The following is a 20,476-nucleotide window of genomic DNA, read 5'->3' as shown; positions in this document are numbered from 1 at the left end:
ATTTGTCAAAGATAAGCTATTTTATTCTTTATGAGAAAAATCAAAATGCTTCCTTTAAGATTTACATACTTTCAAATGATTTTTTCAATGACTTAATCTTCTCAAATTCTGTGAAAACAGAGTTATAAAATACTGATTAAAGACTCTGCTACATACCCTGGCTGAACGTCTCTTCCCATAATTTAGTACGTCTTCAGTAGCTAGGGATGGCCTTTTTCTTTTTTGGGCTTTCCTACTTGAAGGACTTCTATCATCAATATCCAATGGAACTTCTATGTAACTGGCTGATGACTGAGAATCCTGCATAACAATATAACTACTTGGAGAACGCCCTGCTGATGACATTGAAACAGAAGTTTTCTTTGGCGTAGATTCACTAAATGGCATTTCACTGAACGCCCTGGAGTAACCATGATCTGATACAGAAACTGAACATTTAGAGGAAGGTGAAGACACATTTACAACAGGTGCTCTTATTTCAGACTGTGTTACATTTACTGAACCACCTAATGTTTCTGTTGATGCAGTTACACTAGAACCAGTCAACACCTGACTGGTTGTAGGTGATTCTGCCAATATTGGAACAGTTTGTGGTCTAGAATGAGGACTTTGACTAGCTGATGATGAATCAATAACTATAGGAGAGTCACAGGAAATAAGTTTCCTCTCAGCATTCATTACATTAAACCTATCTGATTCAGCCACTACATCTGGTTTAACATCTTTACTTTTTTCAGCATCAGGAATTTCAGACTTGTCTTTTGACATCACAACAGGTTCCACTTCTTCAGACAGCATATCTGACACTGTGAAGCCATAACTTGTTGATTTTGTAATTAAACCTGTAGACTTTTGTAAATCAGTGCTTTTGCCCCTGTCATCCTCTTCAGTATTCACTTTCGCCAAACTGTCACTAACTAAATCATTAGATTGTTTCTCCAGGTACCCACCTTCATTACCAATCTCCAGTTTCTTCTCTGGAACATCAGTACTTGTTTCCGGTTCAATTTTGAATTTAGGACTGGGACCTGCAGGACAGCCAGGAAAAGCTTCTGATTTCATTGGACTCAGGCTATTTAACAAGGCATGTGCAGTGATAAGAGCCTCCTGTATGGAAGAGCTGTCTTCTGATATGTTTTCAATTTCCATACATTCTTCTTTAGCATCTTTTTCGTCAGTAATAGGAGATTTCACTTTTGATTCTGTGTCAGTTTTATTGTTTTCAATAATTTCAACAGATTTTGTTCCACCATTTAAAACATTTTGTTCATTGACTTTTGATTCTTGTTCACATTTGTCACTTTTTACAGCACTTGACTTAAGATTGTCATTACATTGAGTTAAACCAGTATCTATTTCATCTTTTTCCTTAGCCTCATCTTCAGTCACTTTCATAGAATTGTCAACTTCCTCGGCTTCAACTTTCATATTCCCATCTCCATTCTTTAATTCATCCCTAGCACCAGAACAATTCTGATTGATATTTGTTTCAACTTCTCTGTCATCTTTTTGATCAACCTTTTCAGAAGTCTTCCCTGTTTTCTCATCACCTTCACAAATATCTACTTTATCCACTTCCATTTCATCATCACCATGTTTTGCCATGTCTTCTGAAGTTGGTACTTTATCAACATCAATATTAGCCTTGTCAATGTCTTCAATATTATCACATTCCATTCGATTTTCACCACTCATTAAGCTATTATCAGGTTTATTCTCACCAATAGCATTATCATTGTCTTTGTTAACATCATCAGCATCTGTAATATCATCTTCGGCAGGCAACTTGCTGTAATCTGGTACATCCACTTTCAAACCTAGACTCTAAAAAATATTCATGTAAATATATATTTTATCAGTATCTATAGGTAATTCCTCATTTATACAAACCTTCAAGCAAAACTGAAAACAAAACAATACTATAGCTACATAGAGGATATTTGTTTGTTTTGCATGTAAGATTGAAATATAATTTCACTGAGTGAACACTAGATGCAATATTTTCATGAGTGGCGTAGCCACGAGTGAAAATATAATAGCTGGTGTTCACAAATGAAATATATTTCAATCTTATATGCAAAACAAATAAATTTTCTTTTTATTTCATGCTTTTTAATTGATTTTAAGTATTTTTTACTGATTTTGCCGCGTAATGTCGCGCATTCTCCTTTGTGACGTCATCATATCATGACGTCACATCATCAATTTTGAAATATAGTTCTGTTAAATTTCTCTAATTTTGTTACATTTTTAACATGATGTATGGTGACATCGACTTTCTTTTCCTAAAGAAGCAAAATTTACATATGACGGCATTTATTTCCGCCTGTTATTCCATTTAGATTAATTTTCTTTTCATCCGCATTCAGATATAGTCCGACTACAGTGAAAATTATATTTTATAAATTTCACTAGTGGTTTATCAGAATATAATCATCTGATATATTACAATAAAACACGAGAAAGCATGAAATAAATAAAAATTATCTTTGTTTAGTCGAGACATGTAGTGACAAGTTACAATACATGAATACATTAAGAGTTATTTCACCTTGTCAAAGACAATGAGTAGATAGAGGATCTATATATGTCTAAAACAAACATGAAAACATGGCCATTCCTCAAGATCTTCTAAATCTTAGATTCTCTCTAAATGACATTAATAACAGTTATTAATGTCATTTAGATAGAATCTAAGATTTAGAAGATCTTTATTATAACATCAGAAATAAACAGGATGATTCTGACCGAAAGAGGGGAAATATGTTTTGACATATTCAACTTTGAACTACCTCTGTCTAATCAATTGTAAAGCTATTAAAAAGAATTCTAACATAACCTGCATTTTTCCCTTATGAACATATAAGGACCAAAAGTGTGTGTTATTATGCAATAAAATCACTCTTGATGTTCTATATTTAGACATGTGATGTAACCATTAGACATGTGACGTAACCACTACACATGTGACAAGCTGAAAAAAGCATGGAAACAAATCAGGCGCTATTTAAGCTTGATATCAGGTATGGCAGCATTTATTTTTTGACATTATGTCAGAATCGAAATCAGTGATTTATTACTACGCCCTCATGATTTGAACTCCAAACAGTGTTTTTATTTATCGATAAATCACTTTTTGAGTATATTATTTCTTAATAACATATTCATTTTGACACATTATATATCTTACCACTGGAGGATCTGAGGTGGTAGCTTTATCATACAGCTCTATCAATAGCTCCCCTATACACTTCCAACTGTAACATAAAACATTCTAAATGATTATAAATTATTTATTTTGGGCTAAGTAAGTGTGTATATTTAACATTATCAATATGTGTAATAATGAGTGGCAGCATGGGCTAGTGGTTAACACGTCAGACTAGTAATTTAAGGATTGATGGCCATGTGGGTTCAAAACCCATGAGGGGGCAAGCCGTTGTTTTCTTAAGCAAGAAACTTTAAATTCATAGCTTAGTAGTGGTTGGTTCCAGTAACAGATTCAAGGGTATTTCAAAAAGCTTATAGCTTTCAACACTATGGAGCTAAAATAAATAATAATACACTAAACTAAACTAACTATTCAAGTTTTCAACCATACTTTTGTTATATTCAAACTAAAAACACTATGGAACTTAAATTAATTCTTATAAACTATACTAAACTATGCAAGTTTTTAACCATATTTTTGTTATATTCTAACTGAAAACATATATTCAAGCTTTTATAATTTTTAAACTCTTCCTAGAATAGAGTATGTCTACAACAAACATATCATCAGATTTTACACATTTATTGCCTGTTAAAGAATAGTAAAGTGTCGTTTTACAACAACATTGAGATATATTTAGCCAAAAATGAACAAGATTGCATTTGAGAAAAATGCTATGCCACCGCGTTAATACAACACTAAATAGTAGTGTAGGAACAGATTTTTTTTGTTTCTATACAATTGAAGATTGTCATAATGCATAGATCCCTGACCTATCTATTCTTATAATCAGATCAGTTCACTTTACATCTTAATCTGTGCACATGGTCAAAATTTCATTGCTGTACATCAAAGGACAAGAAAGTAGGTCAATGTCCCCTTGGGCAAGGCAAATTTTGACCCAAGGGTTTAATTCAAAACAATCTTGATACAGGTCCACCAAACAACATTTCAAGTCAAATATTAAGCTGTAGCTTTCTCCCATTCGGAAAACATTTGTTTTATTTTCTGTTTTTATTATGTGTACATAATGAGAATCACTGCCCCCGGGCAGGGCCAATTTTGACACCAGGGGAAAACTTTGAACAACTTTGGTAGAGGACCTATAGATGATATTATATAGCAAACATCAAAGCTCTATGCCTTGTACCTTCAGACAAAAATATTTTTTATTTTTTTACTATATGTACATAATGACAAGAATTTGTAACAGAGTTACCAACGTCCCCCGCCCCGGGAGTTTTATATGAAGCATAAAATTGTGCTATTTCAAAAGATTGAGGTATGGATCTCAGGACATTCAGTCCAAAATTATGATCAATGCTAGATCTGCAAATGTAACAATAAATTTGTTAAAAAAATAAAATGAAACACGGAATTTAAAAATCTATCATGTTAAGCTTTGACCTCTAAGTGTGAACTTGACCTTGGAGGTAGGGGAGCAGGTGTTGTGCATGACATAACGTCTTATTATTGTGACTATTTGTGCCAAGTTATTTCAAAATCCCTTGAACTATGAAGAAGTTCTAGATTCCACACAAAATATACCCTATAACAGACTATGTTAATTTTTGACCTCTAAGTGTGACCTTGACCTTGGAGGTAGGGATGCAGGTGTTGCGCATGACACATCCTCTTATTATAGTGACTATTTGTGCGAAGTATTTTCACAATCCTTTGATCTATGAAAAAATTATAGACCTGACACAAAATATACCCTGTAAGACTATGTAAGTATTTGACCTCCAAGTGTGACCTTGACCTTGGAGGTAGGTGACCGGTTTTTGCCCATGACACATCATCTGATTATTGTTAACAATTATGGCAAGTATTTACAAAAGTCCTTCATAGATAAGAAAGTTATGGACTGGACACGACATATACCCTCAAATAGACAATGTTGACCTTGAATGAACAAGTACGACCTTGACCCTGAAGGTACGGGTCTGGTTGTTGCGCATGACACATCGTCTTATTATAACAAACATTTGTGCCAAGTTATCTCAAATTCCTTTGATAAATGACAAAGTTATGGACCGGACACGAAATATACCCTGTAACAGACTATGTTAATATTTGACCTCCAAGTGTGACCTTAACGTTGAAGGTAGGCAACTGGTTTTTGCGCATGACACATCGTCTGATTATTATGAACAATTATGGCAAGTATTTACAAAAACCCTTCATAGATAAGAAAGTTATGGACCGGGCACGAAATATACCCTGTAACAGACTATGTTAATATTTGACCTCCAAGTGTGACCTTGACCTTGAAGGTAGGTGACTGCTTTTTCCGCATGACACATCGTCTGATAATTGTGAACAATTATGGCAAGTATTTACAAAATCCCTCCATAGATAAGAAAGTTATGGACCGGACACGAAATATACCCTGTAACAGACTATGTTAATATTTGACCTCCAAGTGTGACCTTGACCTTGAAGGTAGGTGACTGGTTTTTGCGCATGACACATGACACATCATCTGATTATTGTGAACAATTATAGCAAGTATTTACAAAATCCCTTCATAGATAAGAAAGTTATGGACCGGACACGACATATACCCTCAAATAGGCAATGTTGACCTTGAATGAGCAAGTGTGACCTTGACCCTGGAGGTAGGGGTCTGGTTGTTGCGCATGACACATCGTTTTATTATAATAAAAATTTGTGCCAAGTTATTTCAAATTCCTTTCATTTATGACAAAGTTATGGACCGAACACGAAAGTGTGACGGACGGACGGACGGACAGACGGACGGACGGACAGACGGACGGACGGAGCCTATTTCTATATCCCCCTTTTTTCTTCGAAAAGGCGGGGGACAAAAATCAATGACCCCCGGGGCGGAACCAATTTTGACCCCAGGGCTATAATTTGAACAATCTTGGTAAAGGTTCACTTCGCAAAGTCTCATGCCATATATTTAACTCTAGACTTTGTCAATTCAGAGAAGAGGATTTTTCTAGTTTTTAATTTTTACATATAAGGAAAACTATCGCCTCTGGGGCAGGGCAATTTTAACACTAGGGGCATAATTAAAACAACTTTAGTAGAGGACCCATAGATGATATTTTATACCAAATATCAAAGCTCTAAGCCTTGTACCTTCAGACAAGAAGATTTTTTAATTTTTTACTATATGTACATAGTGAAAATCAATGACCCCTGGGGGTTCACTACACAATGTTTCATGTAAAATATCTTAACTTTAGCCTTTGTAAATTTAGAGAAGATGTTTTTTTAAGTTTTTACTATATACATATAAGGAATACCTATGGCCCCCGGGGCTGGGCTAATTTTGACACGCTAATTTTGACACGCTAATTTTGACACTAGAGGCAAAATTTGAACAACTTTGGTAGAGTACCTACAGATGATATCATTTAACAAATATTAAAGCTCTAAGCCTTGTACCTTCAGACAATAAGATTTTTTGATTTTTTACTATATGTATATATTGAAAATCAATGACCCCTGGGGCGGGGGCAATTTTGACCCCAGGGCTATAATTTGAACAATCTTGCTAGAGGTTCAATACACAATGTTTCATGCAAAATATCTTAACTCTAGCCTTTGTAAATTTAGAGAAGATGATTTTTTAAGTTTTTACTATATACATCCTTCATCCAAGGATCAATCCTGCTAAGTTTGGTTGAAATTGGACTAGTGGTTTTTTACAAGAAGATTTTTTAAGATCACTATATAATCTATATAACACACACACAAACAAACACACACACACACAGGTGAATCCCTATATGCCACCGCATCGCAGATGCTGCGGTGGCATAAAAAGAGATGCATATCATATAGAACAAGTTAGCTAATCAATATAATTTGTAACAAGAGCACCGCTAGGCGGAGCATTATATGCCCGAAAGTATTTTTTTTTTTTTAGTAAGGATGACCTTAACCGTTGACCTTTTGACCCCAAAATCAATAGGGGTCTTCTACCCAATATGGACAATCATCCTATTTAGTTTGAACATTGTGGGCCAAATGGAACTTAACATATGCTCCGGCTACTGTTTTCAGTATCAAGGTAATAGTGACCTTCACCTTTGACCTTTTGAACCCAAAATCAACAGGGGTCTTCTACCCAATATGGACAATCATCCTATGAAGTTTGAACATTGTGGGTCAAATGGAACTTAAGTTATGCGTGGAAACATATTTTTCAGTATCAATGTAATAGTGACCTTCACCTTTGACCTTGTGACCCCAAAATCAATAGGGGTCTTCTACCCAATATGGACAATCATCCTATGAAGTTTGAACATTGTGGGTCGAATGGAACTTAAGTTATGCTCTGGAAACTGTTTTCAGTTATAAGGTAATAGTGACCTTGACCTTTGACCTTTTGACCCCAAAATCAATAGGGGTCTTCTACCCAATATGGACAATCATCCTATGTAGTTTGAACATTGTGGGCCAATTGGAACTTAAGTTATGCTCTTGAAACTGTTTTCAGTATCAAGGTCATAGTGACCTTGACCTTTGACTTTGTGACCCCAAAATCAATAGGGGTCTTCTTCCCAATATGGACAATCATCCTATGAAGTTTGAACATTGTGGGTCGAATGGAACTTAAGTTATGCTCTGGAAACTGTTTTCGGTTATAAGGTAATAGTGACCTTGATCGTTGACCTTTTGACCCCAAAATCAATAGGGGTCTTCTACCCAATATGGACAATCATCCTATGAAGTTTGAACATTGTGGGCCAATTGGAACTTAAGTTATGCTCCGGAAACTGTTTTCAGTATCAAGGTCATAGTGACCTTGACTTGACCTTGTGACCCCAAAATCAATAGGGGTCTTCTTCCCAATATGGACAATCATCCTATGAAGTTTGAACATTGTGGGTCAAATGGAACTTAAGTTATGCTCCGGAAACCGTTTTCAGTTTTAAGGTAATAGTGACCTTGACCTTTGACCTTTTGACCCCAAAATCAATAGGGGTCTTCTACCCAATATGGACAATCATCCTATGAAGTTTGAACATTGTGGGCCAATTGGAACTTAAGTTATGCTCCGGAAACTGTTTTCAGTATCAAGGTCATAGTGACCTTGACCTTTGACCTTGTGACCCCAAAATCAATAGGGGTCTTCTTCCCAATATGGACACAATATGGACAATCATCCTATGAAGTTTGAACATTGTGGGTCGAATGGAACTTAAGTTATGCTCCGGAAACCGTTTTCAGTTTTAAGGTAATAGTGACCTTGACCTTTGACCTTTTGACCCCAAAATCAATAGGGGTCTTCTACCCAATATGGACAATCATCCTATGAAGTTTTAACATTGTGGGCCAAATGGAACTTAAGTTATGCTCCGGAAACCAAATTGCTAACGGACGGACGGACGGACAGACAGACGGACAGACAGACAGACAGACAGACGGACGCCAGGGGGTATAACATAATATGCCCTTTCGGGCATATAAAAATGTTGCTTTATTTTACCTATACTGCTTGATTCTAGGTGGGAAGGTTAATCGCTCTGGTTCAGGTGGTTTACAAACAACCTGGTTCCTCTTTCTCATTGCCAATGCCTCATCTACATACTGTAAATATAATAAATACAAGCATTATGGAACTTTAAATTTATATTCAGTTTTACTATAACCCTCCAACTGCTAACTGTGATAAAGACAGGCCCATGTGACCACAGGCATAAGCATCATTCCATTCAGTATCACAAAATTGGAGGCTGATCAATTTTTTCAGTTTTCATATTAAGACTACTCGTGTTTTGTTCTAAAATCAAAAGAAGGAAATCCACAGCAATCACAGTAGGGCTCTTCAGGTTAAACTGTCATACTTTTCATAAGTTTACCTACATGTAGATACTGTTACATATTTTAGAACTACTGGTTCATTTATCATATAATTGAGTTATTATGTTCATGATATCAATTCACATCAGATCAACTGCATATAGTGATATTGAATTGCTTAGAAAACAGCAGTATGCATTGTATACTTAATAAAATAGGGATTTATAGAACAAAATTGTAAATTTGTATCATAGACGATGGCCAGACTATACAGATGTAAAGGCTAACCTAGGTTGGTTCTAGGCCCTGGCATAGCAACAATATGACTCACTAGCTATTGGCTTTCTAATTATAATGATGGGATAAAACATATTTGTGAAATACTGGTAATTACCTCTTTGGCCTCCTCCGGATCAATCTGGTATGTGTTTATAACAGGATCACTGTAATGACATGTAAAATTTCTTCTTATATCTATTTCAAGGTTATCATTATATTGAGAAAGGGGACAAAATATATCAACAAGAGCTGGCCGTAAGACAGCGCGCTCGACTTTTTTATTGCTTGCCAATAAAAAAAGTTTTTGCAGTAAAAGGCAATACAAGAATCTCTGTATTTTTAAAGTGAACAAGTATTCCAACTTTCAAATTAATATCTCAAACAGTTCAGTCAAAAAGTGGACTGGTTCCAAAAAACTTAACCAAGATTCTAAGTCGATAAAAGGCCTTAATTTTTAAAACAAATCCTTGACAGAGTTACCTTCTCTTGCGTACAGATGGGGGTAATGATGTGAAATAGCATTAAAAGTTTCAAAGCAATATCTCAAAGGGTTAAGGCAATAAGTGGATTTTACCCATATTCAATGTATTTTCTAAGTCAAAAAGGGGCATAATTCTGTCAAAAACCTTGACAGAGTTATGTCCTCTTGTCTGTTGATGAAGGTCGTGATGGTAAACAAGTATGGTCAGTTTCAAAGCAATACCTCCAATGGTTTTGAAATAAAGTGAGGTGGTACAAAAAACTTAACCAAGCTCAATACACTTTCTAAGTCAAAAAAGGGCCATAATTCTGTCAAAAACCTTGACAGAGTTATGTACTCTTGTCTGTAGATGGAGGTTATGATGGTGAACAAGTATGGTAAGTTTCAAAGCCATACTTGTAATACTTCTGAAATAAAGTGGGGTGGTACGAAAAACTTAACCAAGGTGTGACGCCAACGCCGACGCTAACGCCGACGCCGACGCCGGGGCGAGTAGGATAGCTCCCCTTTTCATAGAAAAGTCGAGCTAAAAATAGGTGACCAGTCTAAAATTGGAACTAGTTCAGTTGTGCAGAATTCCAGTCATATATCAATTAGCAGTTATCTAAGCAGTAGACATTGATTAAGTTCCAGAGCTTTTTTTTCTATGTAAATAGATGTCAAAACAGAAAGTCTTTGCGCTACCTTTACATATTGCTACAAAATATATATCATTCTTGTTTTTAGTTCTTTTGTTTTTTTGTTTTTTTTATTTTATTAGTTTTTTTGTCTATTGTCCTATATCAATTTTCTGTTACAGCAAATATTGATCTAAACAACTAAAGGTATGCATTCCCCCTGTCATCAAATTTATATTTACCTTTACATTGATTATATATGTTATGAATCTTTCCTGCATTGTATTAGAAAACTGCCCATAAGAAATTTAAGTTTGTCACTATTAAAGCTGCATGCCTAGCCAAAATATTTAAAGAAAATCAAACTTAAATATACATTAAAAATACATATTCAAAATTTTCATGAAAATTACCTCCAATCTGGAGGCAAGCTGCTTTAAAACAGTCATGTCAACAAAATTTTGGAATATGATTGAAGTCCTTGTAAGTGCAAGACAGCCTGGCTCTAAAGTATTAGCATACATCTATCATGTTACCATAACTCTAATAACTACACATACCAATCTTTGAAGAATTCTTCAGTATCTTTTTTCAAGGACTGCTGTTCTGCCCATATTTTGTTCCTTAAAGCATACCCCTTCCCATAGGTTGTATCTAACTCAAAACTTCTTGCTATGTAATACAGACATTCTGTAAAATAAATAACATAAGGCATCATAAATTCAGCAGCAAGTTTACTTTAACATTATTTTTCCGTGAGTTTCACAAGACTGCATGACACAAGAATTGTTGCTATGACAAAACTGAAAAACTTTCAACTACTGTATAAGTGGATATTTTTGTGTCACAAAATGTTCATGAATGACAAAAAGTGCACTTTTTCTTTGCGGAAATATTTTTTTTTGCGAAAATATGATTTATTGAATTTAATACTGTTTTAGTGCTAACTTTAATGAAGCAATTACATATTATGATATTTACATTATTACTATGTGCATGTAAAATTTGTTGTATGTAACGATGAACTGTAAATGTTCAAGTTAGATTCAAATAAAATTTCTGTTCTGTTCTGTTCATATTAAGAATATGTTGTTATTTTTATAAAAAATATACATTGTTATTTTGATAAAGGACCTGATCACACATTTCTTTGTCATTTTTTGAAACATCCTTTTGTTATATCAATAACCTTTTGTGTTATTAACGCATATATTATTTAATTGAAACATTTGTGATTTGTTATAACCAAACTTTAACAAACAAGCAGTGAGAAAAATTAATCTCAGTTTCTGAACAGTCAAACTTATTCATGTAAGATGTTGTATTAAAACGTGTTTTCAAATGACAGAAGAAATATATAAAGTATATAAAGCAAACAGATTACTTTAGAGTATAAGTTAGAATCTAAAGCACGGAAGTAGAACAAAAAGCACAAGGGAGTCCTATATTTCACTAGCGAAATTTACTGTGACAGCTTTTACACATGGAAGAACTAGATATCAGAACAAGAGCGATCAGTAAACACATGTGTCGCCTCATGATGGCCAATTTCATGTTGGGACAAATTTTGTGACAGACGGACAGACAGACGGACAGTGCACAACTAGACTAACCACTTTGTACTGATCATTCCTGTAAAGTTTGGATGAAATTGCACCAGTAGTTTATGAGGAGTAGTCCGGACAAGCTTTTGTGTATCTGGCAACACACAGAAAAAGAAACCTTTTTATTAAAGGGCCATAACTCGGCCAAAAGGACTTGAGCTACAGATCAATCCTGTAAAGTTTCATTGAAATTGCATTAGTGGTATAAGAGAAGTAGTCCGGACAAACTTTAAAATTAAAAATTATTAAAGGGCCATAACTCTGACAAAAATCATTGAACCGGAAAATGCTGACAATATGCACAACTAGACTTGGTACTGATCATTCCTGTAAAGTTTGGATGAAATTGCACCAGTAGTTTATGAGGAGTAGTCCGGACAAGTTTTGTGACGGACGGATGGACAGACAGACAGACGGACAGACAGACGACGGAGAAGTGATCCCTATATGTCGCCACTACTCCGTAGAGGCGACACAAAAATGGTTCTATACTTCAACAGCAAGGTGCAAGGACAATAATATGAGACTAAAACAATGCCAAGAGATTTTCCTATTTTATAATCTGAAATACAAACTTACCAAGGTAGTTATTCAAAGCATACAGTATAGAGATGACATTGTCCAGACAGGGCCAGTGTTTTGGATTGCAGTTCAATCCCTGCTCAAACGCCAGCATTGCAAGTTGAAAATCCTCAAGAACAAGGGCAGTTACTCCAACCTTGTACCAGACAGTCACTTCAGAGTTGTCTATCTTTACAGCCTTTAAAGAACAAAACAAGCAATTAAATGTCATGAGCCAGAATTACTTAAATTATGCAATGACACATTTATCAAGCCTAATTTATACAATATAATTTTTTACTCTTGGTCAAAAACTTTTTGAGCTACACTTGACACCAATTGATAATTGCAAATTTTTACCAATTCAAGGGCAGTTACTCCAACAAATCTGAATTAATCCACATGGGATACACTAGGTGAAAACTTCAAATGCTAGTCAACATTCCTGTCAAGTTTTTGACTCTAGCTCAAGCAATTTCTAGGGCTGTCATCGATATAGACGATATCAATGTCATTGATAATTATGTATTGTTGATATTTTTCTGTTGATCAAAAATCGATACACATTTGAAAAAATCGATAATATGCAAGAAATTAGGAGTATATATCGATATATTGGTGTATTGTTGATATTTGTTATCCGATATCAATATATATATATGTTATTACACTAGTGTAATATTGTTTTTATTAAATGGCTTAATTACACTCCTGCGCCGGGGTTTATGAGATAATTTGTATTTTAAATAAAAACAACATTTCCTATAGGGGCTTGATTGTTATAACTACTCTCCTCACCTCCAGATAACAATCCAAGGCCAATTTATAATCTTTCCTCTTTGTTGCCATGGCAGCCAGATTCTTTTGTATTGAATACAACAGCTGTAAACCTGGATGTATTGCATCTTTACCTCTTTCTTCAAGTAAATCATATGCCTGAAAAAAAGCAAATCATATGCCTGAAAAAAGAACACCATTACAGATTGTTGGGGGTTTTAAAATCTGACCTGACCGTATAATGTCAGATAAGGATTAAAAAAACATAAAGTAATAATTAAAATAAGATACCATTCTATATTTATGTGGTTATCTCTTTTCCTTATGATGATTAACAATTACTAAACCAACCAGTGTACAAATTCATTGTAAAATTTATTTCTTACATAATTAAACAAACAAGAGAGCATGATTATACAATTAATACTGAGGATCAGCAAGATCACGATAAATAAATAAATGCTGTTATTCAAATCAAAATATATCCAAAAAGTTTTTTTCATTTGCAATATACTTTTATAAATCATGCTTCCAGAAAAAAAGTGTTACCAAACTGGCACTTACTTACCTAGTCATATAAGCTATTTGGATATCTTTTCACATGAGCATAAAACTGAGAATAAGGAGGAAAGTGCCAACAGGACATAAATGCGCCCACATTCCACTATTTTATCAGTATACAGATGGACAGAGTGACAGCAGGTAAACTGACAGCAAAATAGATGGACAAAGGCAAATCTATATGCCCCTTGCCAGACGATTAAGTATAAATTTTTTTTAATATAATGGTCTTACCTCAATAAGGAATTCATGATCTATGAGATCCTGAAAGACTTCCTCTGCTTCATCAGTCTTTCCTCGTCTCAGCAAATCCAATGCTTTACCATACAGTGTGAATGCCTCAGCTTCCTGCAGACATTAAAATGTTTTTTTATCAAAGATACCAGCAAAATGTAGTCACTTGTCAAGCTTATTTTTCTATAAAAGTTACGATTGTCTTTCAAAAAGGCCTTTTATTTTTAAACATTTAAGGAATACTGCATATACTGCTTAAATTGTGACAAAGCTTTATACAATGATGAAACTGCTTCTTCACAAATCTAGTCCCATTTCTATTTTTTTTTATCTCCCATCTTCCTCCCAAAAAAAATTGTCAATTTAAAAACAAAATTACGGACTTTAAAATTTTTGAGTGACTTGTTGTGTATAAGTAAGGTTATCGGTCCTATACCAAATAGTAACTTTGTAAAGTGATAAACATAATTATATTTCTGAAAGTTATATTCAGCAGCAATGTAGATAAAAAGGTCATTAGAATTTCAAATAGAAAAGAATGATTCACATTGTTCTTTATTTCATGATTGTTTGCTATTTTACCTCTTTTCACCAAGACCATTCTGTCTCTAAAAGTAACAAGCAAATTTGTTGAATTTATATCCCTTGCCGAGTACTGGTTATTACTAACACAACAACTGAAGACATAAGGCTTTATTTATATATTTATCATGGCATAAACAGTAATATTCTTTGAACTTGATAAATATTCAGGGCAATAACAGAGCCATAACTCTGTGTTAAATAGTAATATCTGGAAATGCCAATGAGATGTATGCATACTGCATAACTAATCAAGGGCCATAAATCTGAGTTATAAGTGTCCGACCGGAACAAGGCGACTATATGCACATCTCCTCTTCATATCCCATAAAGTTTCATTGAATTCCAGCCAGTAGTTAGGCCATCTTTAAAAAAATGTTTGTTTGCAGTAACGCGACCGACTCACAAAATTTGCCCCTACTCAAAAGTTTTTTTCATGGTCTGGATAAAAATTTATTTTTTTTTAATCAGAAAATTATGCCTTGTGCTTTGTTTTTGTTCTTTTAAAGGTTAATAGAAGAAATAAAATGTAGGTATTATTTAATTAGAATTCATTTATCAATTTATTAATTGTTACCAGATTATCAAAGCATATATTGTCCAGCATTTTGAAATTCCATGTTTATTTGGGAGTACAGTTCAATAAAAAAAAAAAAAAAAAAAATAAAAAAAATCGACCTACCTACCCACCTTGAAAATTCTGGGTCGGGTTACTGCAAACAAACATTTTTTTAAGGATGGCCTTACAGAGAAGTAGCACGGAAACGATTATTGCTCTGGTTGTATACTGCATAACTAATCAAGGGCCATAACTCTAAGTTAAAGTGTCTGACAAGAACAAGGCGACAATATGCGCATCTCCTCTTGATATTGAAGGTTCCCATAAAGTTTCGTTGAATTCCAGCAAGTAGTTGCAGAGAAGTAGTGCATAAACTATTATTGTTCTATATGTATACTGCATAACTAATCAAGGGCCATAACTCTGAGTTAAAATGTCTGACCCCAACAAGGCAATGATATGCGCATCTTCTCTTGGTATTGAAGGTTCCCATAAAGTTTTGTTGAATTCCAGCCAGTAGTTGCAGAGAAGTAGCGCGGAAACGATTTTTACTCTATATGCATACTGCATAACTAATCAAGGGCCATAACTCTGAGTTAAAGTGTCTGACCGGAACAAGGCAACGATATGGGCATCTCCCTTTGGTATTGAAGGTTCCCATAAAGTTTCGTTGAATTACAGCCAGTAGTTGCAGAGAAGTAGCGCGGAAACGATTTTTACTCTATATGCATACTGCAATACTAATCAAGGGCCATAGTGTCGGACCGGAACAAGCAGACGATATGCGCATCTCCTCTTGATATTGACGATTCCCATAAAGTTTCTTGAATTCAAGCCAGTAGTTGCAAAGAACTAGTCAAGAAACGAAATTCGGACAGAAGGATGGACAGACAACGCCAAAACTATATCCCCCTCCTGATTCCATCAGCGGGGGATAATAAATAAATCTACCGCCATGATGAAAATGCACTACATGATAAAAGTAAGAGGATATTTCAACTGCTTCTATCATGTACCTTAGCTTCTTTTGTTGCTTCTCGAGGTGCCACATCATTCTGGCTTCCTTCACTGCTAATGCTGTCATTTAATGCAGCGATTCGGAACTGTAAAATAAAAATGAAATTATTAATGTAGGAAACAGCATAATTTCAAACATTAAGTTTATGATCAGTACATAAGGTAGAAACATACAGATTTTTCAATCTTATCCATCCGCTATAGATTTCAATCAGTCATTCAGTGCTCTACATTAGCATCGTTCCAACTTTTATCGGTACTAACTAATTGAATTTTACATCCCACTCCCCCACCCCCTCAAAAAAAAAAAAAAAAAAATTGAAATCTTGTCAGACTAAAACAAATTCAACAAGCAAATTCGTTGAATTTATATCCCCCGCCAAGTACTGGTTATTATTAACACAACAACTGAAGACATAAGGCTTTATTTATATATTAATAATGGCATAAACTGTAATATTCTTTGAACTTGAAGCCTTGTACCTTCAAACAAGAAGAAGTTTTCACTATATACATATAAGGAAAATCTATGACCCCCTGGAGTGGGGCCAATTTTGACCCCAGGGCTAAAATTTGAACAATTTTGGTAGATGACCTATAGGTTATATCATATACCAAATATCAAAGCTCTAGGCCTTGTACTTTCAGACAAGATTTTTTAATTTTGCATTTTTGAAACTCCTTTTCTGGCCCTGTGACCTACTTATGCAACAGACCGGAACCATTTGATCAACTTTGGCAGGGGACCACCCTAGGATCATTCCTGTAAAGTTTGGTTGCTGTGCAGTCATTTGTTTCTGAGGAGATTTTGTTTAAAGAAATTGCTGACGACGCATGACGACAGACAGTGGGGGATCACAATAGCTCACCTAGATGTAAAAACATCTTAATCTACAGACTTCATTATTCGTAATTTAGTGATGTTGATCATTATTCCTGTAAAGTTGGTCGATTCTAACTCAAGCACTCAAGGATCAAATAACAACATAATGAAACAGTTTTTACTAAGTCAAGGGAAATAACTCTACAAATACTGGATAAATCCACAAGCGAAACCCCAGGAACAAACTAAATATGCTGAGCAACTTTCCAATAAGGTTAAATGACTCTATGTCAAATCCTTTTTGAGTTACATGCGACACATGTTGAAAATTGCAAACATTTTCTAAGTCAAGGGCAATAACTCTAAAAATACTAAATAAATCCAGACGAAAATACCCAGGTGCACAACTACACATACTGATCAACATTCCTGTAAAGTATCATGACTTTAGGTCAAATACTTTTTGAGTTACATGTGACACAAGTTGAAAATTGCAAAATTTTACTAAGTCAAGGGCAATAACTCTAACAAGAGCTGTCGGTAGGACAGCATGCTCGACTATTCTTAGTGCTTGATATTAAAAAAAATGCCTGATACAGTTACCTCCTCCTGTTTACAGGTTGGGGTCATGATGGTGAACAAGTGTGCAAAGTTTCAAAGCCATATCTCAATGGACTTTGAAAATATTTGAACTATTACAAAAACTTTAACGTAAATTCTAAGTCGAAAAAGGGGCATAATTCTGTCAAAATGCTTGATAGAGTTACCTCCTCCTGTTTACAGGTTGGGGTCATGATGTTGAACAAGCGTGCAAAGTTTCAAAGCCATATGTCAATGGACTTTGAAAATATTTGAACTATTACAAAAACTTTAACGTAAATTCTAAGTCGAAAAAGGGGCATAATTCTGTCAAAATGCTTAATAGAGTTACCTCCTGCTGTCTACAGGTTGGGGTCATGATGTTGAACAAGTGTGCAAAGTTTCAAAGCCATATGTCAATGGACTTTGAAAATATTTGAACTATTACAAAAACTTTAACGTAAATTCTCAGTCGAAAAAGGGGCATAATTCTGTCAAAATGCTTGATAGAGTTACCTCCTCCTGTCTACAGGTTGGGGTCATGATGGTGAACAAGTGTGCAAAGTTCAAAGCCATATGTCAATGGACTTTGAAAATATTTGAACTATTACAAAAACTTTAACGTAAATTCTAAGTCGAACAAGAGCTGTCGGTAGGACAGCATGCTCGACTATTCTTAGTGCTTGATAGTAAAAAAAATGCCTGATACAGTTACCTCCTCCTGTTTACAGGTTGGGGTCATGATGGTGAACAAGTGTGCAAAGTTTCAAAGCCATATGTCAATGGACTTTAAAAATATTTGAACTATTACAAAAACTTTAACGTAAATTCTAAGTCGAAAAAGGGGCATAATTCTGTCAAAATGCTTGATAGAGTTACCTCCTCCTGTTTACAGGTTGGGGTCATGATGTTGAACAAGCGTGCAAGGTTTCAAAGCCATATGTCAATGGACTTTGAAAATATTTGAACTATTACAAAAACTTTAACGTAAATTCTAAGTCGAAAAAGGGGCATAATTCTGTCAAAATGCTTAATAGAGTTACCTCCTGCTGTCTACAGGTTGGGGTCATGATGTTGAACAAGTGTGCAAAGTTTCAAAGCCATATGTCTATGGACTTTGAAAATATTTGAACTATTACAAAAAACTTTAACGTAAATTCTAAGTCGAAAAAGGGGCATAATTCTGTCAAAATGCTTGATAGAGTTACCTCCTCCTGTCTACAGGTTGGGGTCATGATGGTGAACAAGTGTGCAAAGTTTCAAAGCCATATGTCAATGGACTTTGAAAATATTTGAACTATTACAAAAACTTTAACGTAAATTCTAAGTCGAAAAAGGGGCATAATTCTGTCAAAATACTTGATAGAGTTACCTCCTCCTGTCTACAGGTTGGGGTCATGATGGTGAACAAGTGTGCAAAGTTTCAAAGCCATATGTCAATGGACTTTGAAAATATTTGAACTATTACAAAAACTTTAACGTAAATTCTAAGTCGAAAAAGGGGCATAATTCTGTCAAAATGCTTGATAGAGTTACCTCCTCCTGTCTACAGGTTGGGGTCATGATGGTGAACAAGTGTGCAAAGTTTCAAAGCCATATGTCAATGGACTTTGAAAATATTTGAACTATTACAAAAACTTTAACGTAAATTCTAAGTCGAAAAAGGGGCATAATTCTGTCAAAATGCTTGATAGAGTTACCTACTCCTGTCTACAGGTTGGGGTCATGATGGTGAACAAGTGTGCAAAGTTTCAAAGCCATATGTCAATGCGATGGCTCAGCGCAATACTGGTCTAACTGCTATTTTTGAAAATGTTCAGGAGAGACAAAAAACTGATTTTATCCAAAAATACTTATATTAGAAAATATTTTTTTGCTATGTTAACATTAATTATAATAAGAAATAATGCCATTTATATAATTTTTTATTAAAGTGTTACAATTTGTGTATTTTAGAGTTAGACCTTTATTGCGCTGAAATTCTGAGCGCAATACAAGACTAACTTGAGTTAGACTCAAATTCCCTCTTGCAATTTGGTAAAAGTGGTACAAATATTTGAGTTAGACCTGTTTTATGTTAAATATTCTGATATAAATTTGAACAAAATTGTTTTGTTAATTTAAACATTGTTTAAAATATTTTGCAAGTCTGTAGAAGTACTTTACAAAGACTAAATCCTTTAATATTTTTCTATTAATATATCATGCTAGCTGACTTTAGATGAAAGTACACTTCTATAATTCTTCTTTTTCAATTTGTTTGAGATTCAGATTTACTTAAGATCTTTTGCAGATTATCTGTGCAATAAATTTGAATTCTAAACAAAATGCAAACAGTTTTGATTCATATACTGTTATGAACAGTAGTCATGAACAATGATGACTGACAATCCAGGTATATATTATGATATCATCAAAGTTTGAAAACAGGGATTAATGTACATTTTCTATAACTCACATTTGTACAAAGAAGAAACATTTTATTTTCTCAATGCACACCATTACCACCATTGGTGCTTAATTAAATGCTGTGATTCCGATATTACTGTTATGCGCTAAATCTTAATGAATTTAATGTATGTGGTCCTCTTTTCTGATGATATAATCATTTATAAATATCAAATATTTTCAAAAATGAAAGTCGCTGTTAGACCATTATTTTATTACAGATTTTGTATTTACTTTCTCAACTGTTTAGAGTATATTTTGAAGTGAAATGTGCAAATTTTATGACATGTTTTGCTGAAAACTGTGCATATCTTAAGAAAAGTGTTTCATTTTATATATCAAAGTCATTTTACCTCTAA

At 34.4% G+C, this 20,476-nt stretch overlaps 1 protein-coding gene across 1 annotated transcript in view; it reads right to left on the bottom strand.

Moving 5' to 3' along the window:
• The window catches only part of LOC132714891 (calcineurin-binding protein cabin-1-like), a 50,310-nt gene that overhangs the window by 23,616 nt on the left and 6,218 nt on the right, over positions 1–20,476 (bottom strand). The window contains exons 2-10 of the mRNA XM_060697811.1: positions 16,267–16,353; positions 14,110–14,223; positions 13,336–13,473; positions 12,556–12,736; positions 10,933–11,062; positions 9,390–9,438; positions 8,682–8,782; positions 3,191–3,257; positions 157–1,824 (exon numbers count right to left, since the gene is read on the bottom strand). Of these exons, the coding sequence (XP_060553794.1) occupies positions 157–1,824; positions 3,191–3,257; positions 8,682–8,782; positions 9,390–9,438; positions 10,933–11,062; positions 12,556–12,736; positions 13,336–13,473; positions 14,110–14,223; positions 16,267–16,353 (2,535 nt within the window). The remainder of the gene's footprint in view (positions 1–156; positions 1,825–3,190; positions 3,258–8,681; positions 8,783–9,389; positions 9,439–10,932; positions 11,063–12,555; positions 12,737–13,335; positions 13,474–14,109; positions 14,224–16,266; positions 16,354–20,476) is intronic.

Source organism: Ruditapes philippinarum, unplaced genomic scaffold (assembly GCF_026571515.1).
Source record: "Ruditapes philippinarum isolate M1 unplaced genomic scaffold, ASM2657151v2 ctg567_1_1_1_1, whole genome shotgun sequence".
Classification (NCBI taxonomy): domain Eukaryota; kingdom Metazoa; phylum Mollusca; class Bivalvia; order Venerida; family Veneridae; genus Ruditapes; species Ruditapes philippinarum.
This window is presented reverse-complemented; position numbering and strand designations above follow the sequence as displayed.